Here is a 26,721-nt window from a genome sequence, read left to right as displayed (position 1 = left end):
AAGATGTACTTTTCCTGTCATTATGATAGCAAAGACCTCTTCTTATCCAACCACAATCAGATTCACTCTATTTGGAGTGTAGAGATTTATCTGGATAGGGGTTTTATTGAACAATTAGAAGCATTTTTAACATGTAAGGAGTAGAAAGTACAGATAATTGTGTGAAAATGGAAGGAGTAGAAATAAAATCATCTGAAAAATAACAATGGACAATGGTAGATAACCAAAAATTCTACTTAAGTACGATAACAAAGTATTTGTACTTTATTACTTTACACCTCTGCTGTTTAAAAGGCTGCTGCTGATGGTGATAATCACTGTATAATGTAATATAAAGGTTAGGATTTGCATAAAGACTGCGTGGGTTACAGAGTCAGGAGATATGGAAATCAGTGCCGATTAGATTCTACCCTCCAATAGCAGATCAGAGGATTAATATTTGCATACATGATGAAACCTTTTAAAGGTCTTTTGTAGTTATAATAAAATACTGATACTGTTTCGTCAGGTTTCACATATCAATCAATGCAACACTGCCTTTCTCCTTATTATTACACATTATTACACAAGGAAAACAGACTGTAAACATTTTGTGTTATCAAATGCTGGTCATTTTTTTTTACTAAAGCTAAAATATATTGATGTAAAAGGATCACCTCAGAAAATGAGTAAACCACAATGCAACAATGCATATGCTTGAGAACAGTAGCGTTGGATATCCTTAGCATTAATGAATTTTTATTTTTATGAGTTTTTAGAATTAACATTTCTATGTGCATACACTCTAATCTAATTTTTTGTACAGAAAGTAAAACCTCTTTATAATGTTTATATAATTATATAAACTGAACTGAATTTGAGCCTCAGTGTGTTTTTAAATGGTAATGCTAATGCTTTACTTTTTGTTTATTGTGCAAACTTAGCAGTGTTAGCTTAGCATTAGCCTAGCTCTACAGGTTAAACCACTCAGCCCTCATCATTATTTTGTTCACATATGATCTTCATGACTCACTTCTCGTCTCACTCTTCGTCTCACTCTTCGTCACACTTCTCATCTCACTCTTCGTCTCACTCTTCGTCACACTTCTCGTCTCACTCTTCGTCTCACTCTTCGTCACACTTCTTATCTCACTCTTCGTCTCACTCTTCGCCACACTTCTCGTCTCACTCTTCGTCTCACTCTTCGTCACACTTCTTGTCTCACTCTTTGTCTCACTCTTCGTCAAACTTCTCGTCTCACTCTTCGTCACACTTCTTGTCTCAGTTTTCGTCACACTTCTCGTCTCACTGTTCGTCACACGTCTCGTCTCACTCTTCGTCACACTTCTCGTCTCACTCTTCGTCTCACTCTTCGTCACACTTCTTGTCTCACACTTCTCGTCTCACTCTTCGTCTCACTCTTCGTCACACTTCTTGTCTCACTCTTCGTCTCACTCTTCGCCACACTTCTCGTCTCACTCTTCGTCTCACTGAACTGTGACTCACACTCCGTCTCACTCTCTGTCTCACTCTCTGTCTCACTCCTTGTCTCACTCCTTGTCTCACTCATATATTTACAGTAACAGGGCAGGTTCTCAGTCGGTTCAGTAGAGCTCAAGCTGTGATATTTATGTATTTCTGTTTGGTGGTTCAGAGCTCTGAGCTGCTGTTTAATATCCGGGTTGTGTTTCTGCCTTTAAGCCTCACTAATCAGATCTCAGATTAGATCTGAAAAAAACTGCAGCAGGTGATTCACACTGCTACCTTCCTCACTTTACCCTTAACTCTGCCTCACTTTACCCTTAACTCTACCTCACTTTCCCTCACTCTACCCTTAACTCTGCCTCACTTTACCCTTAACTCTACCTCACACTTCCTCACTTTACCCTTAACATTACCTCACACTACCTCACTTTACCCTTACCTCTACCTCACACTACCTCACTTTACCCCTAACTCTACCTCACTTTCCCTCACTCTACCTCACACTTCCTCACTTTACCCCTAACTCTACCTCACTCTAACTTACTTTACCCCTAACTCTACCTCACACTTCCTCACTTTACCCTTAACTCTACCTCACTTTCCCTCACTCTACCTCACACTTCCTCACTTTACCCTTAACTCTAACTCACACTACCTCACTTTACCCCTAACTCTACCTCACTCTAACTTACTTTACCCTTAACTCTACCTCACACTTCCTCACTTTACCCTTAACTCTACCTCACTTTCCCTCACTCTACCTCACACTTCCTCACTTTACCCTTAACTCTACCTCACACTTCCTCACTTTACCCCTAACTCTACCTCACTTTCCCTCACTCTACCTCACACTTCCTCACTTTACCCTTAACTCTACCTCACACTTCCTCACTTTACCCCTAACTCTACCTCACTCTAACTTACTTTACCCTTAACTCTACCTCACACTTCCTCACTTTACCCTTAACTCTACCTCACACTTCCTCACTTTACCCTTAACTCTACCTCACACTTCCTCACTTTACCCTTAACTCTACCTCACTTTACCCTTAACTCTACCTCACTCTAACTCACTTTACCCTTAACTCTACCTCACACTTCCTCATTTTACCCTTAACTCTACCTCACTCTAACTTACTTTACCCTTAACTCTGCCTCACACTTCCTCACTTTACCCTTAACTCTACCTCACACTTCCTCACTTTACCCTCACTTTACCCTCACTCTACCTCACTTTACCTTACTTTACCCTCACTCTACCTCACTTTACTTCACTCTACCTCACTTTACCTTACTTTACCCTCACTCTACCTCACTTTACTTCACTCTACCTCACTTTACCCTCACTGTACTTTACCCTCCCTCTACCTCACTTTACCTTCCTCTACCTCACTCTACTTCACTCTGCCCTCTCTTCCTTAAACTTCCTTGCACTACCCTACACTCTACCTTGCATATTCCTGCTATACCCTGCACTTCCTCACTCTACCTCCAGTCTTGTTATGTCTCATAAGCACAGTCTGCAGTGTGAAAAGCTTCCTTTCATGCCGCACGTTAATAGTGAAAAAAACTGTAAACAATAATGATATAAATATGATTTATTTTACAACCCTAACTATTGTATAGCCCTAATTGAAATTGTAAGACTTTCTATTGATTCTGTATTTGTCCCGTAGGAACCGTGTCAGTCTTTAGAAAAGCCTCGTAACCTCTGTTTACAGTGTTTTAATGCAGCAGTCAGCAGAACCGGGTCTGGTAGAAGTAGTGTGAGGAGTTCTGTCTGCAGCTCCGGCTTTAGACCCCCAGAGTGATTGTTAAATATATACGAGCCTATTTCAGGAGCGGTGCTGAGCGCTGGACGTCCACATAATACTGCAAACAGCTAAAGGTCACTGAACAATGTGCAGCAGAGCCGGACCCAGAACCCAGAACCGGAACCTGCAGCCTGTGTCCCGGGCCGGGCCGGCTGTGATTATCAGCGCTGGAGTAATTTATTTGTGATAATTGATTCAGTCCTCAGTGGGGTTTTGTTAAGGCCGAGACGGTGGGGAGATGACGGGGAGGTGAATAAGAGGACTTGGACGACGTCCCGGTCATTATGATCCGGCTACTCACAGGATTATACATCACTACTGGGCCCGACCCGCTGGCTTTACCTCAGTGAAGGAGGTTCTGTATTGATGTTCTGAGGAGATATTTATACAATAGATTCAATTTCTGCAAAATGTGAATCTGGCAGGTGTTCTTTACATTGTCTATGAATTTCTTGGTAAACTAATCCAATAGAAATGCTATAAAACTACTTTTTAAATTGACTTAAAAAAAGTTAAAATGGTTTATTTAGTTCAGTTTCAACCGAAAAGCATCTCTGACCACATTCTAAAATAGTTTCAGTAACTGCGTCTCAGACCATCTCCTGAACTGGTTTGAGTGGACAGATTCATATTTGTTTTAAATGCATCTCAGACCAACTTCTGGAGAAGTTTCAGTAACTGCGTCTCAGACCATCTCCTAAAGTGCTTTAAGTGATCAGATTCATAACTGTTTAAAATACACACCCCAGACCAACTACTTAAGAGGTTGGGATGGGATTTAAAATTAGTTTTAAAAGCGTCTCCGACTATTTTCTAAGTGGTTTGAGTGATCGGATTTATATATATTCTGAAGTGGTTTGAGAGACTGGATATTAGAGGTGGGCGATATGGCCCTAAAATAATATCACGATATTTCATGGTATTATCGCGATAACGGTACTCTTGACGTTATGACGAAATACTGAATTTAAAAAATGATTTCAAGATTACACTACTGCACCAAAATGAATATTAAATTGTCTTATTGCATATGATATGATATGGCACACCCCTAACTGAGATATTAAAAAATACAAGAAATTTATCAGATTTGTAACAGAAGTCAATGATCCAGAATGTCATGGCACTAATAATGTGCTCTACATACCTCTATATATCCAGTATTAAATAAAAAAATGAATCATACTGGACAGAATCTGTCTCTAGTAGATATATAATGGGAAATGAGAACAGAGTGAATTTTTCTTTTGCTAAAAACAGCAAAAAAGTGGCACCCTGATGTGATAAAAAGGGGTGGGTGATATGGCACCATATTTCAGGGTAAAATATCGTTCACGATATTAAAAACATTTGGCGATATTATTGTGTACGATATGATATGGCACAACCCTACTGGAGATGTAACTGCTTTAAATGCGTCTCAGACCATCTCCTAATGTGGATTGGGATATGAAAGCTGGCACAGTATGAACCTGCTGGCTCAAAACAAACAGTGATCTCTGATATTGTTCATGAGCAGATTTATTGGGACGGGTTATTATATTATATGTGGGACGGAAGCTGAAGATTAGTGTAGTCAGTCAGTGACCCAGTTCCACTGATCCACTAACACACTAAATTCAAAATGTGTTAATGATGTAATTCTGCATTAGCAAATGTGTTCTGTTCTGTATTTAGTCCGTTTAGATTCGGTTTCACTCTGCAGTTTAGTGACTGAGCGACTAAACATCTTTAATACATTCTGTCACCTGTACATTTTTTTATATACTTTTCTATATACTTTTCTATAGCTTTAAGACCTCAAATAATTCAAAGAAATAACAAGTTCATATTCATAAAGTTTTAAGAGTTCAGAAATAATCAATATTTGGTGGAATAACCCTGGTCTGATTTTTAATCACAGTTTTAATTTCATGCATCTTGGCATCATGTTCTCCTCCACCAGTCTTACACACTGCTTTTGGATAACTTTATGCTGCTTTACTCCTGGTGTAAAAATTAATTCAAGCAGTTCAGTTTGGTGGTTTGATGGTTTGTGATCATCCATCTTCCTCTTGATTATATTCCAGAGGTTTTTAATTTGGTAAAATCAAAGAAACTCATTATTTTTAAGGTGGTCTCTTATTTTTATCCAGAGCTGTATGTTGCATTTGGTGAGAACTTCTATGCAAACGTAGGCAAAGGACTTCATGCTTTGGACCCTTATGCAAGAAGGAGAAAACGTGAATTGTGCATGGCTGTGTAGTGTGTGTGTGTGTGTGTGTGTGTGTATGATTATATCATTCTGGCAGCAGGCTCTAAAGCGCAGTGGAGTCACCTGGCTTGGCTCCGTTTGTGTTGGGACGGGACGGGTGTTATTTTTAGACGCTTGATCTGGTTCTGGATTTGCTCTGCAGGCCGGCGCTGTTCCCCCTCGTTACCAGTGCTATAATGAATTCTCACGGTGCTCTATAAACACATCAGATACCTGAATTACCGTACAGCTCAGTCCTTCCACCAAACAACCATCATTTTCATGTTTAAAGGCCTCATTCCATCGCTTTTTTTTATTCATTTAAAAACGTCTAGTTGTGTCTCTAGTATGAATGAATGCTATGAGAGCTATTTTTTGTGAAAAAAAAAGAAAAAAGTACTCTGGTGATCCGGTATAACCCTGCTTTAGTCTTGATGAGGAGTGAGGGGAGAAACTATAGGATTTCAGCTCTTGCTTATGAATATTCATACATGCAAACATATCGCCTCTGATTGGCTAACAAACAGCACTGCGACATCAGGAGGCAGCGAGACGGACAACAGTTTTAAAGAAACGTTTTAAAATAAAGACATTTTAATACTAATAACAGTCTTTAATAGCAGTGTCATATGTAACTGTACAACATGTGTAATAATGCCCTGCTGCTAAGTGCAGTTCAGCCTATACTGATCTAGTCTTAAAGTCTCTGTAAAAAAAATGCAGAAATCCACCGGAGATCCTATTTAAACCTATAGATACTTACACACAGAGGTGGGTAGTCCAGGTCAATAAAGTAAAAATCCACCCCGGGGAACTTTTAACTAGTGTAAACAGAACTGTTGTAAACATCTAAACTCCTACCTATCTAAATTGTACTTGGCTGGTGGTGTTTTTCCTCCATAGACAAATTCTAACCATTTGTTTCTTAGCTCTGAATTACTGGGTAAAGTATATAAACACTGATGTGTTATTCGCACAAATAACACAGGAATGAACTGCATGCTGTTCCTAGCGCTGTTAGTAATCTGATAAGACGGCGTCGCCGCCCGGCTTCAGCTCTGCCTGTGGGCGGTCCTGAGCCGAGGTGGGCGGGGCTATGAATACTAATTCACAGGTTGATGTAGACATGGTGCTTTTCCTGATCGACTCGTTTTTTTTCTGAATATTTTCTTTTACTAGCTGCTAATTTTATATTTGTATTTATTTGATCTGCAGGTGTGGTACTGAAGCACTGTGATACTATATTAGAATTATTTGATTTTGGTTTGGGTGGGTACTGTAGAGCAACGGTTCTACCAAGCTTAAAGTCCAGTTTAAACTGAGCTACAACACAAACACTTTAACACACACACTGTAACACACACACATCCAGGTTGATGAGGACTTCCATCAGTATGATGGTTCCCACAGGTCGTTCCTCTCTGCTCCACCCCCCCGGGCTTTTTGGGCCGAGCCTGTCAGCCTCAATTACCCACAATCCCCTCCTGTTGTCACATATTGCCTACAGTTTGGCCGTCCGCATGATTTACAGTGCTCTACAGTGCTCTACTTCCTATCCGTAGTGCTAATCTCGCACTACGGATACACTGAATATTTTTCCATCTGAATGCACAGAATGGGCTCTATTTTAGGGATCCATTTATAGGCGAGCCATTTATCGTGCACAATGCGTGTCTTTGCTATCATAACGACAGGAAAAGTACACCTTGCACAGATCTAAACTCGCAAAAGGCATGTACTAATTGCAATTCTTAATTAATCATGGGTGTGGTTATTTTTGGGCAGAGCATAAAATAAACCAATTGCTAAGAGTCAGGTGAGCTCTGACTTTGGAGGATTGCTATTGTAACGGTGCAGCTTCCTGGACGTGTTCAACAAACTCTTCTCAGCAGAGGAAACTGAGCTGCTGGTTGACGCTGTGAAGGAGCTCCAGCAGCTCATTTACGGGAACAGCAATGTTATTTTATTTACTATTCTGTTTATTGTTAAAACTCTGTGACAATTCACTGCCGAGATAGCGATGAACGTCTGACTGTTGGCGTCTGTCTAGGTTGTATTCAGTCAGTGGAGCTCCTGTGTTTTCTGTTACCAAGATAAACAAGATAAAACTCCAGAAATGTACCTGAACACACCTCATTTCCAGAACACCACGCCCATCAGTGTAGATATATTCAGAAGATCTGCTGCTGTTTAAACCAGGGTTGGTTTTGCAAGTTGATTTAGCAAAAAGCTTTTTGTTGTGCCGCTAAAAAACATTTTACCTTGTTTTGGATACATTCTAACAGTAGCATCTCTTTGATGTGCTGGTGGTTTTCACTATTAGTAATCAGTTTCACTACTAGTAAGTGCAGAATACATTATAATTTCTGTACTCAGCAGAAAGAGAAGCACTGCAGTATTAAAGGAAGCATACAACAAAAAGTGCACTCTTCCCAGAGCTGTTTAAACTGACGGCTTAAACAACCTGTTTTTATCTTCATCTTTAGTAAGAAATGCAGAGATTTTGGCTTTTCTAGTCAAACCGCTTTTAGAAGATTGTGTCACTTCCTGTCTGAAGTGCTCTAAATAAAGCCTAAATGCTGGAAAATGCCAGTCAGGAAGTTTCCATTAAGAGCAGTGTGAGGAACATCTGTCCTCAGCGCTGTGAGATTAGCAGGAGGAAACAGAAAAGCCGTTGAAACGAAGACAATAGAGAGTGAACTCCCCCGCCCCCCCTCACCCCCAGAGTGTTTTTAACTAGCCGCTGCCAAGGTATCGCTCGGTGGTTTCTCTGTACGCTGCTGTGCTCTAGCTGTAGGCCGACAGTAGCTGCTGTTATTAATATTATTATTATTACTAGGGTTGTGCAAGATCACGCATGACTACGATCCATTTAACAGCTTATTTTATTGGTTTATAAAGAATTAGGGCTCAACGATATGGCAACAAGTTTGTTATATCATGATTAGGAGTAGACCATATGGCTAAAAGTGTTAAATTACAATAAGGGCTTGGATGATTTGGCTTAAAGTTTGTTATATCACGATTAGGGCTGGATGATATTGGTAAAAGTTCATTAAATCCCAATTAGGGCTGGACGATATGTTCAAAAATGTATTATATCACAATTAGGGTTGGATAATATGGTTAAAATGTATTATGTCACAATTAGGGCTGGACGATATGGTTAGCATAAAATAAACCAATTGCTAAGAGTCAGGTGAGCTCTGTCTTTGGTGGATTGCTATTGTAACGATGCAGCTACCTGGACGTGTTCAACAAACTCTTCTCAGCAGAGGAAACTGAGCTGCTGGTTGACGCTGTGAAGGAGCTCCAGCAGCTCATTTACGGGAACAGCAATGTTATTTTATTTACTATTCTGTTTATTGTTGATGTAAAAGTTGGGTTTGTGCTGCTGTGTGTTCATGTGTGTGTAATAAGTGGGGGTGTACGCTCGGCTCGGCACAGCGCCTGTGTTACCGAGATAGCGATGAACGTCTGACTGTTGGCGTCTGTCTAGGTTGTATTCAGTCAGTGGAGCTCCTGTGTTTTCTGTTACCAAGATAAACAGGATAAAACTCCAGAAATGTACCTGAACACACCTCATTTCCAGAACACCACGCCCATCAGTGTAGATATATTCAGAAGATCTGCTGCTGTTTAAACCAGGGTTGGTTTTGCAAGTTGATTAAAGCACAATTAGTGCTGGATGTTATGGTTAAAAGTTTGTTATATCATGATTAGGGCTGATTGATATGGCTAAATGTATCATTATATTACTGCATATATAATTGCATTAATGTTTATTAAAATGTAAAGGTCATCAGTGTCCTGTAGACAGCAGGTAAAGGTACCTGTATCTGAGTTAAGATCATCAGTATCCTGTAGGGTCTGAGGGTTATAAGGCTTTAGAGGAAGATGAGCAGATCTCTGCAGGACATCCTGATGAATTAAAGGTTAGTAAAATAGCGTTTACGGATTGGCCGGATCTGCTTTGTGTTTTCGGCCCTGTTTTTAAAGGGATTTGATCTGAGAGCTGCAGGATTATCAGGCTCAGGATAATCACATGTATCGGAGGAGGCGTGTGCTAGTCTTCTTAACCCTCCTGGTGTTGGGGGGGGGAATCACTAGTGGTGGGGGGAAGAAGTCCTAATGAGTAGGTTGAGTAATTGGCTGTGTAAATTGGGGAGAAAATGGAAAAAAATAAATATTTAAAAAAATATGTATAAAAAAAAGGATTTAAAACATTGATGGAATTTCTATGATAGTTAACTGTCTGTAAACTGTCTGAGATTAGAGTCCCTCCTAATCCAAAAAAGGAAAAATATCAGTGATATCATTAGCCCCACCCCCCGTTCACCTCCATTTATAATCAAAGTTTAAAAAAAAAATGGAGTCATTGTCCGGTGTTTTGATTCACTCGATCGCTGAAAAAAAGAGGAAGCTGGAAAATAAGGGAATTAAAATCTTAATATCCACTGATATTTTGTGAATTATGATGTGATCTGTTTGGTTTTTGGACGCTTTGAGGAACTTTTACTTAATGGGTTAAGGGTTGAGTATAAAGTCGACTCTACATTGAGTGAATCGGTTCAGGAATTGAGTGCAAATAGGAATCAATGATTCTAAACATTGTTTATGCGCCAATGAGTTGATACGAGGCTCTGAGCTGGTGTAAATATAAACTCCATGGGGAAACACAGAGACGACCTATCTTTAACACTGTGCAAGGCACGTTGCGATGCTCATTGCTATCTTACACCCTGGCAAAAGTCTATATTCACAACTTCTGCTTTAATAGCCACAGTGCTTTTGAATAGGGGGTTTTGAACAGGGCGTTTCTCAGGGGGATGTCTGTGTAAAATATTTCACACTTCTACTCAGTGATAAAACTCCTGCATCCGGACTGCAATTGTAAAAACAGGAGGATCAATGAGTTTTTAGGCTTTTTTTCTCGGTCACATGACATCACGGCTTTCAGTAGCTCCTCCATTTCCGCTCGCTGTTGTGTTTTTAATGTGGACCTCCGTGGAAACCATGGCACGGCCAAAGTGTAATTACGGTGCACGGTAGTGGACAAATATCTATTTTATTAAAGGCGAGGAGACGAAACTCAGAGATGTGCATCCGGACGGGACTAAAATTACCGGAGGAGCACGGAGTTCAGAGAAAAACAGTAGATAATTCAGCCTGTAATTTTCTCACAGGACTTCTGAGAAAAACACCTACATGATCGTTCTGGACAGGAATAAAATCACAGAGGATAAAACCCCCCCATAAAAGAGAAAATTACCCGAGAACCCCCTGAGAAACTAATCCCATTCGGATAGAGCTTTGGTAACAGAAAACTAAGAGTAGGTCAGTTTGGACACGTCCAGGTAGCTGCACCATTAAAATAGCAATCCGCCAAAGTCAGAGCTCACCTGATCTACTCTTAAAGCAACTGCCAGTGACTCCTCACCTGCTGTACAGGTTGACGGATTGTGATTTTATGGTTAGCGTTGTGCGTGCAGGGTAAGGGCACCATCAGTCCTGGTATCATAAACAGGAATGCGACAGTAATAAGATGTTTGGCTGCTTGGCATTCCTCAGGAGTTTCTCGCCGCTTTCTTATCTTTTACATTCTCTACATGCTGCATAATGTGAGCTACAACTGACCTTTGTCAAGCTATTATATGTCTGGATCCGGTGCTTGAATAGGCCAATTTCCTTTTTCTCTGTGTGAACATAAATCCTGCGTCTAAACCTTCAAAGACGGCATTAAACAGATACCCTGGAGAGGAGCCAACCGGCTGTCTCTGCGTTATATGGAGAATCTCCTCAGGGCCTGAAGTGTGGCGCTTCAGAAGAGCCGAAAATTCAGGTGTAAAGAATAATAACTCGTGATCTGTACTGTTCAGCCACCACTTTTAACTCCACGGTTGAAAAAACATTATAGAAGTGCCCACTAGAGTGGAAAAACTGGGGAAAAGTGCCCAACTGGCTGCCCTTTATCCTGCTAGGGTGCCATTTTTTGCTTTTCCAATATTTTTTTTTTTTTTTTTATTTTATTAAGTGCCCTTAATAGTGTATATACACTGGCTAAGCTCCAGCTAAAAGAGCAAGAATTCCAAATACAACAAGCTGCTTATCCTGTGCTAAAACTCCTGTTTATTAATTTATCTTTGTGGCTGCTTTTGCTTTACTTTTTGTCGTGGCTGATTGTGGTTAAACTGCAATTTGTTTGTTGTTAGTTTGTGTGGTTAGTGGTGTTTGTTAGCTCTGCTTGTTTGTTGTGCTAATAGCTACTCACTGTATGGCCTGAAAGAGGGGAAAGAGGGGAATTAGGTTAGTTGGATTAAACGCCTTTATACTCTTATATTTCCTCTTTGAGAGATGCTTTCGGGTGTCTGCATACTGATATTCCACATTTCGTAACCTAAAGACTAAAGTGAAAGCTCCGTAAAGGAAAAGAAAAAGCAAACTGATAACATTTAATACAGTTAATAATATTTTTCATCTAGAACGATCAGTTTGTTGAATAGCTAAATAACAAGGGAGTGTCTTGTCAGCAAGATGAGACGTTATACAGAGCTGAGCCAGACTTCTTGCAGTAAAAAAATATTTTCAATACTGAAATTCTTGCATTTCATGGGAATTTCAAGTAACTGGTCATTTATTATTAATGTTTACAGTTTTATTAAGGTTTTAATGTAATGATGAAGAATATTGAATGGCGCACCAAAAAATAAAACAATGCACAGCGTCTGTGTTTAGTCTTACACATTCTACAAACACATGAGATTGAGGCGCCTCTGCAGTGAGCCTCACTCAGAGCTGCTGTAACCATAAACTCCTGAGTTTGATCTGATATTAATACAAAACCAATCGATCTTTACATCTCTTTAAATCTCTTCTGGAGCACATCTGCTTCCACATCCACACAACTTCTGAGAAGCCGCTGCAGGCCTGGCTTTAATCAGCTGATGATGTGTTTGTTCTAAAGGAGAAGAAGATCAGGGAGGTTCAGCGAAACAGGGAGCGGCGTTTCAAGGTTCGGCCTTGGTCTCCCAGGAAACTCAAGGTTGCCTCTTTTCCAAACAGAGCGTCATGATCCTGGAGGGCTGAGCCGTGTGGTTGAGCTGGAAGGTGGTGGAATTGTAGACAGATGGCGAGAGGGTGGGATGAAGGTTTTAGGAACTTTGAGGTCGAGGTGAACCAGGTCTGTTGCTGAGACAATCTCCAGCATCTCTTCCAGGATCTCCGTATTTCATGAATATTCATACATGCAAATATATTGCCTCTGATTGGCTAACAGCACTGCGAGCCAGTAAGACAGAAAACAGTTAGGAAGGTTTTAAAATAAAGACATTTTTACACTAATATCAGTCTTTGCAATGTCTGTTACTTTATAACATGTGTAATAATGCCCTGCTAAGTGCAGTTCAGACACTGACCTAGTCTTAGAGTCTCTCAGAGTAAAACACCAAATCCACCGGAGATCCTATTTAAACCTATAGTTACACACAGAGGTGGGTAGTCCAGGTCCAGAAAGTAAAAATCCACCCCAGGGTTTTGTTGGCCGGGGTGGATTTTTACTTGTAACTAGTGTAAACAGAACTGTTCTAAACATCTAAACACCTACCTATCTCAATTGTACTTGGCTGGTGGTCTTTTTCCTCCATAGACTAATTCTAACCATTTGTATCTTAGCTCTGAATTACTGGGTAAAGTATATAAACACTGATGTGTTATTCGCACAAATAACACAGGAATGAACTGCATGCTGTTCCTTGGGACTCATTCCTCTTCTTGGAAGTTTAAATAGAAGTTTTATCTTGACCTACCATCCAGTTTACATTTTTGCACACAAACCTCCTTGAAATGCAATCAGTTCAGCTGCATTGTATTCCTCTGTGTGTTTAAAAGCAGAATGTTTAAAAACAAATTACAGTGCACAGGATTGCATTTCGTCTAGGAGCAGCGCGGAATGTGTGCCAAAATGAAATGTGATGACTGTCCAATCAGAGCCCGCTACTGAACTTTGTATGCAATTTTGAAACAAATTCAGTTTTGTTTCGTTTTGCAATGCTTTTCCTCACTGAGTTCAGCAGTGGTTTCTGATTGGACGGTGATTACATTTAATTTTGGCACAAGCTCCGAGCTGCTCCTAGACGAAATGCAATCCTGTGCACAGTGGAATACAAGGCAGATAAGTAGATTTAAAGCATTTAAAGGAGTTCTATGAGGAATTCTAAAACAAATTCAGTGTTTGGTTTTGAAAATGTAAATTAATGTGTATTGTTTTTTTAACAAAGAGATGAAGCGCAGTGAAATGTATGCATTTTGCATTTTATTTTAGCATGTGTTCAGCGTGTTAGTGAGGAAAATGTTTTCACTATTTAATTTGGCATTTATTCCTTTCTATAGAAGTTTCAGTAGAAGTTATACCCCAACCCACCATCCAGGAGACGAGTTAAAATAAGGAATATTATTTCTCAGAGGAATGGAGTTCCTGCTGCAGGGTCTGGAATCTCGTAACACAGCTGGGCGGGACAATTAGGTCTCGCTCTCACGCTGACGCCTGCAGATCTCACGCTGACGCCTGATCTCCACCAGACGCTCAGCGGGGCGGTCCTGCAGCCCTGCGGCCGGGTTTAATAGCGGGAGGTAATTAGCCGAGTGACGGAGGAGACGGGTTGACGTGGACGCTGAACACTGCTGGTGGTCTGTTTGTCTTGGCTGTTTTTAATTGGTCAACCGCAGACTGTGGCCACGCCCCCTGACCTCCACGTCAAACCAGATCACCACATCTCCTCCAGCCTCAGGTCCTGTGATCACGATCAGGCTCATAAAGAAGAGCTGGCGTAATGGTAGATGGCTAAAAAACTGAGAAAACTCCACATTTCAAGGCGTTTTTACTGCACTAGATTTCTGAGTTTTGCAGAAAACCAGCACCAGTTGAGGCAACTAGAAACCTTTAGTACAGATAATTGATTTTTCATAAGTGTAAAAGCTTTAAATATTAAGTGTCACCCCGCATTTCTCGCTTGTGGGCGTGTCAAAGATCAGTGTGTGTGTATCATGGTCCAGCACAAACATTTGTATTGCTTCAACAGCCCTAAAATAAATATTAAATGTGTGTTTGTATTAAATATGAATTTGTTCACTAAATTACGTTAAATTACTAAAATGGTTAAAAATAAATAGATTTTAATAAGACATGTATACACTCTGTGAATTTAGCATAAGAGTCTGTTAAAGGGACAGTAGTGTATTCATTACTGAATACTGGCCGTTACATATTTCCTCCCAGGCCTTTTATATGGTCATCTTTCAGATTTTATACTCATTTTAATCCTCATAATCAAGCTGAGACATTTACAATCCAATTTATCATGCGTTCTTTATTCCAACACCTTACGTTGATTTTTATGTCCCCTTAAACATACATATATAAAGCATTCACCATCCAGTCATTTTTATTCCTGCTTGAAAAATATACATTTTGGAGGGAAATTATGGTATAAATATGAGGGAATTTTGCCACTTTTTTCTGCAGCTATGACTCTTGACTTCTGTGGTTTATCTCTACACTAAGAAAAGTGAGTTCAGATTTGTACCTAAAAGAGTATAAAGCTTGTCGCTGGGGCTGTACCTTATATTGAGGTACAAAAAAGTATGTTTTTTTTGTGCCAGTAAAGATTATAAACATTATAAAGATTATCATCGACTAAATATGGCTCAAAAACTTGATGATCCAAAATTGTCTGGCTTTCAAATAAAAAATGTGCAATTAAAATATATATAGTTTATCAGTGCAGTGATACAGAAAATACTGAATGTACCTTTTGGCTGCAGGTTAAATGGTACAAATCTGTACTTATTGCTGTTAGAAATGACTTTGTACTTCAGAGGGAACAAATCTGACCCTGTAAAGACCAATATTGTACCTTTGAGGGTATAATTTTGAAACGTGTACCTTTGAGTACAAAAAAGTCATACACTCATATAGTACCTCTGTTTTTTAGAGTGTAGGATGGTAGGAACAAAATGCAAAAGGAACCAAAAGTTCAGAAAGCAGAAGGTTGAGGACCTCGGATCGTCTTTTTTGTGATTGGTCCAATGAAATGCTAGTAGCCAATCAGGTTAGAAAGTCGCTTTACCGCGTCATAATTAATTTGCATAAAGTTGAGAAAATTTAAACTCTTGTCGCGCAGACTAATCACGCCCTGCTATAGGTAATGAATGGTCACCTGTCGTTTTGTCACTTTCCTGTTGTGCTGTTACGCAGGGCAAGCCTCACCACCTTAAACAATTCACTAATTTAAGTTCTATTAAATGTGTATTTTAAGTTCTGCTGACTCTTCATGAGAATCAGTTAAAACATTATCTTGTGTCAATCATACATTTATACATTAATCAATTTTATTCAGTGGTGCAATACTATATGTTTGCTCATTTAAGTTTAAGCAACTGAGAACAGAGAATTTATGACTATTAAATATCTGTATTTATTATCAGTCGTGTGAGCTTATGGTAATGCAGATGTGACCAGCTGGAGCCAGACAGCATAGAGTCTCTCATAAACACTCAGCATCACTAAACACACTCATTGTGCTGCTGGAGACGCCTTCTGTCAGGGAGGCAGGATTCGGCACATCACCTGGAAAACCAAATCGCTGAACTCAACTGACCACGTTCTACAAACCAATCAGTGTGAAGTACAGGGATGAAGTACAGGGAGACTATAGGGATGTAGTAAAGATGTTTAGTCGCTCAGTCACTAAACTGCGGCGTGAAACTGAAACTAAACGTACAGAATTCAGTGTAAGAACAGAGAGGAAGCTTAGTCAGGACTCTGGTCTGGGTTTTTTTTAGGTGTGAAAACGCCTTTAACCAAACCACAGCACAGTTATCAGCACAGTGTGAGCATTATTTTACTATATATATTTTACCCGTGTGGACATTCTTTATGTCTCTTTAAGATTATGTAACTGCATTGTTTTGCAAGTATATTATCATTATATCAGTGACTATATCGTTAGTACAGTATGACTGATATTGTTTATTGCAAAAATTTCAGACAAAATATACAGACAATATACATACAGACAATATACATATATTACATACATATATTAAGAACAGCTATAGTGACAGGGCTGTATGACATTTTATGTAGGTGGAAGCTTCTCCAGGCTCTCCAGAGAGAAAGAAAGTGAAAGAGAGAGAGAGAGAGAGAGAGAGAGAGAGAGGGAGATGGATACAGAGAGAGGGTAAATAAAAGAGAAAAGGAAAGAGAGACAGAAAGATAGTACACAGAGAGAGAGAGCGAGAGATAGATACAAAGAGAGTGTGTGAGAGAGGGAGAGATAGGAATGAGAGAGAGAGAGAGAGACAGAAAGATAGAAACAGGGAGACAAAGAGAGAGAGACAGATAAATACAGAGAGAGAGAGAGACAGTAAGATAGAAACAGAGAGACAAAGAGAGAGAGAGAGAGAGATGGATACAGAGAGAGGGTAAATAAAAGAGAAAAGGAAAGAGAGACAGAAAGATAGTACAGAGAGAGAGAGAGCGAGAGATAGATACAAAGAGAGTGTGTGAGAGAGGGAGAGATAGGAATGAGAGTGAGACAGACATATACAAAGAGAGAGAGGGAGACAGAAAGAAAGAAACTGAGAGACAAAGAGAGAGAGACAGATAAATACAGAGAGAGAGAGAGAGAGAAAGATAAATACACAGAGAGAGAGACAGAAAGATAGAAACAGAGACACAAAGAGAGAAAGACAGATAAATACAGAGAGAGCGACAGAAAGATAGAAACAGAGAGACAAAGAGAGAGAGACAGATAAATACAGAGAGAGAGACAGAAAGATAAATACACAGAGAGAGAGAGACAGAAAGATAGAAACAGAGACACAAAGAGAGAAAGACAGATAAATACAGAGAGAGAGAGAGAGAGAGAGACAGAAAGATAGAAACAGAGAGACAGATAAATACAGAGAGAGACAGAAAGATAGAAACAGAGAGACAAAGAGAGAGAGACAGATAAATACAGAGAGAGACAGAAAGATAGAAACAGAGAGACAAAGAGAGAGACAGATAAATACAGAGAGAGAGAGAGACAGAAAGATAAATACAGAGAGAGAGAGAGACAGAAAGATAAATACAGAGAGAGAGAGACAGAAAGATAAATACAGAGAGAGAGAGAGACAGAAAGATAGAAACAGAGAGACAAAGAGAGAGAGACAGATAAATACAGAAAGTGAGAGAGAGAGAGAGAAAGGAATGAGAGACAGACTGACAAAGAAAAATAAAGAGAGACAGAGAAAGGGGAATGAGAGAAAAAGAGAGACAGAGGGAGGAATGAGAGACAGAGATATACAGAGAGAGGAAAGAATGATAGAGAAAAAGAGAGAGAGTATGAGAAGAATGAGTAAGAGAGGAATGAGAGTGAGGAAAGAACGTGGATTGTGGAGGAGCGAGGCAGTGGCAGCTTCCTGTTGGTGTGGTTTTGGTGCCGGGTGGTGGGTAACGGTGGCGGGTGGCAGGTGGCAGGTGGCAGCTGGTGGGGGTGGAGGGGAGGTTACGCTATTATTGGTGGTCTCTCACCACAATTTCAGTAGGAGGAAAAAATACAGCCAATTTAATAAAACCATGTGGTTAAAGAGCAGCTCAGCCACTGACATTCAACTCCATACACACACACACACACACACACACACACACACACACACACACACAGCGTTTATGGGTCATTTGATTGTATCTGGCAGCTTTAATGAAGGCAAACATCTGCCGGCTGTGTTTTATTAGCAGCTGTTTCCTCTGTAATGATGAGCTGGAGCTCAGAGCTCTGATTACACACTGACATCTAGTGGAGAATTCCCTCCCACTAACAAAACACTGTAGACAAAACTCTGATGAATATTATTAATATTAGGTCAACTGATTGATTTAAATGGCTGTAGAATTGATTTTCTGTTTATTTGTAGGTGTATTTATATTTTTCATACATTTACAATTTTATAAAGTGCTTTACATTTAATTAACAAAGACATTTAAAAGTAAATAAAGAGGAATTAAGTAAATAATAAATATATTATGTACAAACATGTATAATACATTGAAATGAGAAAAAGGCTTATTTTTTACCAAATTCAAAAAACTTTGGAATATAATCAAGAGGAAGATGGATGATCACAAACCATCAAACCACCAAACTGAACTGCTTGAATTTTTGCACCAGGAGTAAAGCAGCATAAAGTTATCCAAAAGCAGTGTGTAAGACTGGTGGAGGGTGGAAGAGAACATGCATGAGAACCAAGATGCATTAAAACTGTGATTAAAATAACGTGATTAAAAATAAGGGTTATTCCACCAAATATTCTGAACTCTTAAAACTTTATGAATATGAACTTGTTTTCTTTGCATTATTTGAGGTCTGAAAGTTCTGCATCTTTTTTGTTATTTCAGACATTTCTCATTTTCTGTAAATAAATGCTCTAAATGAGAATATTTTTAGTTGGAATTTGGAAAACATGTCCGTAGTTTATAAAATAAAGAGCTGTATATGAACAAACATACAAATAAACACAATAGACCATATCATCATTATCACATATTATTGAGATCATGTTCTTTTTTGTACGATAAGACAGTAACATCCATAAATATATATATATATATATATATATATATATGTAGTCATGTTTGTAAAAGAGTGAGTTACATTTACATTTATGTTTAGGGTATTTTATCAGACAATCGACTTACAAACGTTGATTTCTTCAAAAATATACAGAGCTAGTTTTTAGAGACTATAATCAAGAGATACACATTTTATAAAAAAACATATCCTGTTTTTCAACCAATTATCTGCTACTAGAACACGCCTCCTCCGACACATGTGAAGTCAGACTCCGCCTCTTTTTGAGCTGCTGCGGATGCTGTAGCATTGCCAAATAGCATCACAGCAGCGCTAACACTCGGAGGAAAGTAGCACAGCGACTCGGTTCTGATACATCAGCTCACAGACGCAGCTCACCTTGTGCTGATCCACATCACCCTAGGAGTGATGAGGGGAAAGAGAGAGCGCCATCTACTGTACTGTACCCACCCAGAGAGAGAGCAAGGACAACTGTGCTCTCTCAGGGCTCTGGCAGCTGATGGCAAGCTGCAAGACCAGGATTCGAACCAGCGATCTCTGACCACCGATTATATTGCAGCACTGAAACAGTGGAATTTTGAGTGCAGAATGTTTATTAAATGTGCAGCAGAAAGCGAGAGCATGAAACACTGCAGTCTGGTGAAAACTGTGGGATGATCAGATTGTCCAGTTTGCTGTAAGGGACTGTAGGAATCTGCTGTCGCAGGATTTTACAGGGTGTAGTCTACAGGAATCCGATTATAAACAAATATCAAACATTCTGCAGCCCTGCATTTACTCTCTCTCCATCTCTCTCTCTCTCTCTCTCTCTCTCTCTCTCTCTTTCTCTCGCTCTCTCTCTCTGTAGCTGGCAGGCGTACGGTGGGGCGGGCAGCATGGCTGAACCGAGGCGAGACAGCACCAGCAGCCTGCAGAGGAAGAAACCACCATGGCTGAAACTCACCATTCCTGCAGCTCAGGCGTCTCTAGATGAACCGCCCACCTTCATTCAGGTAAGACTTCCTCTGAGTTCGGTAGCGTGAAAGTTTTTAGCAATCTCTGGTTCTCCTGAAATCAGTGGTCTGGGGTTCTCTTTAAGTGGTCCGGTCAGTCCAGCTGCAGGTATAGAAACTATCCGCTCCCTGTGCAGCGTGTGCGGTCACATGTATAACATGACTCATCGATTTGGAAGCAAAAGGGGCATCACCGCCTTCTATCAGTATATTCTAATTCTATCCTAAGTGTTACGGGTGTTATGAGGTATAATAGGGGTTTTATTGGGTTTAATGACGTTTTATTGGTGTTAATTGGAGTTTGTGGACGTTACAAGCGTTATGGGATGCTATAGGCGGTGGTTTATGAGGTGTTACAGGGTTTTAGATTACTTGACCCCCTGAAATCGGTGGTCTGAGGTTCTCTTTAAGTGGACTTTAAGTGGTGCGGTCAGTTCAGCTGCAGGTGTGGAAGCTATCCGCTCCCTGTGCTGTGTGTGCGGTCACATGATTGGTTCATTGTGTAACATGACTCATCAATTTGGAAGCAAAAATGGCGTTAACTGCCCTTTCCATTAGTATATCCTAATCCTATCCTAAGTGTTTTGGGTGTTACGGGGTATAATAGGGTTTTTATTGGGTTTTATGAAGAGTTATTGATGTTTCTTGAAGTTATTGAATGTTACATGAGTTATATGATGTTACAGGCAGTCTACGGGGTGTTGTGGTGTGTTTTGTGGGTTATGAGGTGTTACAGGGAGTATAAGGTGTTACAGGATTTTATAAAAAGTTATCGAGTGTTTTGAGGTATAATTGGGTTTTTATGGAGTTTTATGGGGTGTTGCAGTGAGAACTTCCTGAAATCAGTGGTGCGGTCGGTTCTGCTGCAGGTGTGAAAGCTATCCACTCCCTGTGGTACGCATGCGGTTACGTGATTGGTTCACTGTGTAATGCGACTTGGAAGCGAATGAGGCATTACTGCTCTTTTCATCATTAGATACTAATAATTGTTACGGGTGTCACAAGGAATAATTGGGTTTTTATGGGGTCTTATGAGGTGTTGCAGGGAGATATGAGGTGTTAAAGGGAGATATAGAGTGTTACAGGGTTTTATGATGACTTATTAGTGTTACATTGAGTTATTGAATGTTGAGTTATGAGTTATGAGGTGTTACATGGTATATTAGGGTTTTATTGGGTTTTATTAGGTGCCGCAGGGAAATATAGGGTGTTACATGGCTAATAATTATTAGTGTTCCTTGGTGTTATTGAATGTTACAGGAGTTTACAGGATTTTACAGTCCACTAAGTGTTAAGTGGTGTGTTGTGGGTTATGAGGTGTTACAGGGAGACATAGTGTGTTACAGGCAGTTATAGGATGTTATAGACAGTTATAGGGTGTTACAGTGTGGTATAAGGTGTCACAATGTGTTATGGGTATGTAATAGATGTTTTGGTGTGAAACAGGGTGTTGTTAAATGTTACAGCCTGATGTGTGGTATTATGGAGTTTTATAAAATGTGTTACAGGGATTTGTTGAATGTTACATGGGTTATGAGGTATAATAGAGTTTTTATGGGGTTTTATAAGGTGTTGCAGGGAGATATGGGGCATAACAGGGTTTTATATGGTGTTCCCGGGATTTATAGGGTGTTATGAGTAGTTATTGGTGTTGCAGGGAGTTATTAAATGTTACAGATGTTACGTGGTAATATGCTAATTTTATTACATGACTGTATTGTTGCATGAAAAGCAGAATAATACAAGTTATTCAGAATATCTTACTCTCTGTTTTTTCTGTTCAGCCCATGAAGAGACAGGGGTTTCTGCGCAGCGTCAGCATGCCTGTCGAAACCTCACATCTCGTCTCACCGCCACGTGACCTGTTTGACCCCCGGCGACCCCCACTGCAGCGCCAGGCGTCCATCACCCAGACCATCAAGAGGTAGCGCATGTTAACCCTTTAGGACCTGAATAAAAAAAATATATATATATTATTGGTGCTTTCTGATTTACGCATTATCACCATGTGTATTGCAAAAACTACTAAACTATATAAACATAGAGACATTATTTTACTGATGTAAAACATTTTGTCAATGTAATTTTATGATGTACATTCAGTGCATCAGTTTTCACTATAATTACAGAAATAATGTGTCATAAGGTTAATAACTTGAATGTGTTTAAAAGGTTAATAGAGGTTTAAGAAGTTAGAGGTTAATTAGCCCATTAATTTGAGCTTGATTGGATCAGAATGTGCATGGATAATCTGGGACCTGCTCTTTTTCTACTGAAGTATTCACCGTGAAAAACTAAAACAAAAAGCTAAACTCTGATTGTTTATTTAGCAGATTGTTGATTTATTATCTGAATTCAGGCTGTTTTGTGTTAATAGTGTTCTCTGCTGCTGGTGTTACAGAGTTACAGGATTTTCCAGGAAGTTATAGACAGTTATGGGACGTAACATGTTGTTCTAAAATTTAACAAGGTGTTATGGGGTATGCTATGGAAGTTATGGGGTATTAGGAGGTGCTAGCAGGAGTTATGTTAAGTGCAGTTATTTGGTGTTACAGGATGTTATAAGGTGTCACAATGTGTTATTGGGAAAGTTATAGAAGTTTTGTAGTTCAACAGGGAGTTATCTGGTGTTACAGGGTATTATTGGTTGTTACAGGGTATTGTGAGGTTTTATAAGCTGCTACTGGGAGTTATAGGATGTTACAAGTAGTTATGGGTGTTATGGGGTATTATAAGGTGTTACAATGTGTTATGTGGTATGTTATAGACATTTTTGGGGTGTAACAGTGTGTTATGGAGTGTTACGTAGAGTTTATGGTGTATTATTATATATTATTTGGTGTTACAAGGATTTATATGGTGTTAAAGGGAGTTAGGGGGAGTTACAGGGATGTATAGGGTGTTACAGGGAGTTATAAGGGGTTGCAGTCATTTTAGGAAGTTATAGGGTGTTAACAGGGATTTTATAGGGTGTTACAGGGACTTAAACGGTGTTACAGGGAGTTATAGGGTTTTACATGGAGTTATAGGATGTGACATGGATTTTAGTTTTATAGGGTGTCACAGGGATTTTATAGAGTGTAACAGGGATTTATAGGGTGTTACAGGGATTATATATAGTGTTACAGGGATTATATATAGTGTTACAGGGATTTTTAGGGAGTTACAGTGATTTATAGGGTGTTACAGGGAGTTTTAGGGTGTTACAGGGATTATATAGGGTATTACAGGGATTTTTAGGGTATTACAGGGATTTTATAGTGTGTTACAGGGATTTTAGGGTGTTACAGGGATTGTTAGGGTGTTACAGGGATTTATAGGGTGTTACAGGGATTTTATAGGGTGTTACAGGGATTTATAGGGTGTTACAGGGATTTTATAGTGTGTTACAGGGATTTTATAGTGTGTTACAGGGATTTTATAGGGTGTTACAGGGATTTTATAGTGTGTTACAGGGATTTTATAGTGTGTTACAGGGATTTTATAGTGTGTTACAGGGATTTTAGGGTGTTACAGGGATTTATAGGGTGTTACAGGGATTTTATAGGGTGTTACAGGGATTTTATAGTGTGTTACAGGGATTTTAGGGTGTTACAGGGATTTATAGGGTGTTACAGGGATTTTATAGTGTGTTACAGGGATTTTATAGTGTGTTACAGGGATTTTATAGGGTGTTACAGGGATTTTATAGTGTGTTACAGGGATTTTAGGGTGTTACAGGGATTTATAGGGTGTTACAGGGATTTTATAGTGTGTTACAGGGATTTTAGGGTGTTACAGGGATTTATAGGGTGTTACAGGGATTTTTAGGGTGTTACAGGGATTTTATAGTGTGTTACAGGGATTTTAGGGTGTTATAGGGATTTATAGGGTGTTACAGGGATTTTTAGGGTGTAACAGGGTTTTTGTTAGTTATTGGTGTTACATGGTGTAACAGGGAGTTATAGGGTGGAAGTTACTGAATGTCACAGGTGTTATGGGGTATTATAGGCAGTCTACGGGGTGTTATGAGCTATTACAGGTATTTCAGCATGTCATTGTTTGGAATGGGCATGTGCATGTGATCAGATTCTTCATGTTTTTACTCCCTTCTGTAAGATATGATCAGGCGGACCCAGATTAAATAAACAATAAATGCAATAATCATTTTAATGTTTTGGTAGCGAAGTGTGTGTGACATTTTTATTTGGATGGGATTGTGTTAAAAAAAGTGGATTATATAAGATTATGTTGGTTTTTTTTGTTGCTGTTTGTCAGTTTTTCTTTCTATTCTTTAAACTGACTTATATTGAAAGATAAGAAGGAATTTCCTCTATTTCTAAGGTTTTTTATGTAAAAGCGTTGATATGTAGTGTGTGTGTGTGTGTGTGTGTGTGTGTGTGTGTAAGACTGTTATGGTCTATTCACGATGTTCAGCTCAGGTCATGTGATCTTCGTTAAGGCTGCAGTGTGTGATTATGTGTGTTCTGGACGCTCGTTAACTCATTAATCATCCTGGGCTAATTGCTAATTGCTAATCTTTAATTGCTCTGGCTGTGCTAATCTCTCTGCCTGGCTCTCTCGCCCTCTCTCTCTCTCTCTCTCTCTTTTCCAGCTGTTTTCTCACGCTTCTTTCCTTCCTCTTTCTGTTTTCTCTTTTTTCTTCTCTTCCTCCTCACCCATGGCTCCTCCTCCTCTACCCTAAACCCCGCCCACACCCCGCCCACTCCCCGTCTGCAGCAGCAGGAGGGTCCACTTTGAGAGGATTCACACAGTGCCCATTAAGGGTCACCGTGCCGGGCGGCGTAGTTTCAGGAGGCACCACCAGTCCTTCTCCAGAACCCTGATCAGGTATCCACCAACCACCAGCGGGTATAGAGGTGATTCAGACGCCCACAGTATAAACATATATACATATCAAAGTATCACAATATTTTGTTTTGCAAAATTGTATCGATTTTTTAAAAAAATACAGTATTTATTTTATCAAATATTAGTTTAAATCATTAGCGAAGATTGGTGTCAGAAGGGGTTTATTTAGTGTTGTGAGATTTGTTCAAACCCCGACCACTAGAGGGCAGTGTTGTAATCTGTCATTAGAATCCACCACTGTTCCTTTCTTTTAGATAGATAGATAGATAGATAGATAGATAGATAGATAGATAGATAGATAGATAGATAGATAGATACGTTATTTATCCCGAAGGAAATTTAAGAAAAAGTAAAGAGTAAAAAAAGTTACACAGCTCGTCAGCACCGGATACAGGATTTTACTCAGATTTTATAAATATGATAACGTGTGTTTTATACTTTAAAAAATGTGATGTATTAAATTTTAACCCCTGTATCATATCAGCAAGCTCTAGCCAATATACAGTCCTAATTAAGAGTTAGCCTTTTTTTTTTAGTTGGTATATTGTCCCATAAATAATTGCGCTAAACAATATTATTGTCATTTTAAGACTTTAAGATTTTAAGATAAATTTAAGCTACCTATATAATAATTAATATAATAGCTAGGAGCTGAATAATATATAAACACAGTAGACACTGTACTTGTTGTACTTGTTCCAGTTCTGTACGTCACGCAACACTGACCCTGTAACACACACACACTTCACTGAAGCCCCGCCCCCACCCCCTGACGAGATCACGCTGTAGTGACGTGTGATTGGTCAGTTATTTTTTTTAGAGAGGGTTTTTTGAGGACTTGATTAAAGTGATATTTTACATGCAGCTAGTTTCTCTGAACAGTCGTTAGCATGCGCCGTTAGCGTGTGCCGTTAGCATGCCTGACCGAATTCCCGCCCCCAGGCTTTGGTTAGTGACTTATTATGGGCTGTTATTTCAGACAGAATCAGACGTTTTATCGACGGCTCCTGATCTCTATCTGCATTCCTTGAAACGAAACTCTGGAGTTTCCTGGATTTGTTCCTGCGTCTGACCCGCAGTTCTGATGCAGTTCTGATCTCAGTCTTTATCAGACAGAGAGAGATAACAGTGGCATCCTCTGTTCTGCAGGGCTTCAGATCTTCCTCACACAGCAGAGATGTTCAGCAGCAGCTCCTACTAGTGTCGGTACCATACTTGTGTCCTAATACCGACACTGAAAAGATATCACGTGAAAAAAATCAATAAAACATCAGAAATTAGATGGCTGGATGGATAGATAAATAGAAAGATATAATGATGCATAGAAAATTACAGTAAAATATAATGTGTAAATGTTGAGCCTTTTAGTGTGTTTAATGGAGATAAATAAAATAAAAACAACAATCAACACCAGTTGAAAGATTATTTATGATTAACTAATTAACTCATTATGTTGCTCCACAAGCAAAAAGTGTATATTACCTCACAATGCATGCTTAAAAAGTGCATTTTAACCTGCTTAGTGCATGAAATTACACAGTATCATCAAAAACTGTTGGACTGTTGGACGTTAATAGTATTTATTTTCTGTAATTCTGAAATTATTTAGTCACAAAGTGTGCATATAGATTTTTAAATACATTTGCACACTTTTTGACTAAATAATTTCAGAATGACAGAAAACTATACTATTAACGTCCAACAGTTTATAGTTTCTAGATACTGTGTAATTTCAT

At 39.3% G+C, this 26,721-nt stretch overlaps 1 protein-coding gene and 1 long non-coding RNA gene across 3 annotated transcripts in view; one reads left to right on the top strand and one right to left on the bottom strand.

Annotated features, from left to right (window-relative positions):
- Nucleotides 1-26,721, top strand: part of rhbdf1a (rhomboid 5 homolog 1a (Drosophila)) — an 87,017-nt gene that overhangs the window by 27,389 nt on the left and 32,907 nt on the right. The window contains exons 2-4 of one of the 2 annotated variants that reach the window (XM_049475581.1): nt 19,990-20,134; nt 21,919-22,058; nt 24,854-24,964. In XM_049475581.1, coding sequence (XP_049331538.1) covers nt 20,018-20,134; nt 21,919-22,058; nt 24,854-24,964 — 368 coding nt within the window. In that variant the 5' untranslated portion in view covers nt 19,990-20,017. The remainder of the gene's footprint in view (nt 1-19,989; nt 20,135-21,918; nt 22,059-24,853; nt 24,965-26,721) is intronic. The other variant, XM_049475582.1, reaches the window with a different exon arrangement.
- Nucleotides 1,803-2,554, bottom strand: LOC125799281 (uncharacterized). The gene is made up of 3 exons (XR_007438127.1): nt 2,310-2,554; nt 2,120-2,205; nt 1,803-1,855 (listed from the first exon to the last, which is right to left on the bottom strand). It is a non-coding gene; the product is annotated as an uncharacterized LOC125799281 (long non-coding RNA).

This window comes from Astyanax mexicanus, chromosome 3, assembly GCF_023375975.1.
Source record: "Astyanax mexicanus isolate ESR-SI-001 chromosome 3, AstMex3_surface, whole genome shotgun sequence".
Classification (NCBI taxonomy): domain Eukaryota; kingdom Metazoa; phylum Chordata; class Actinopteri; order Characiformes; family Acestrorhamphidae; genus Astyanax; species Astyanax mexicanus.
This window is presented reverse-complemented; position numbering and strand designations above follow the sequence as displayed.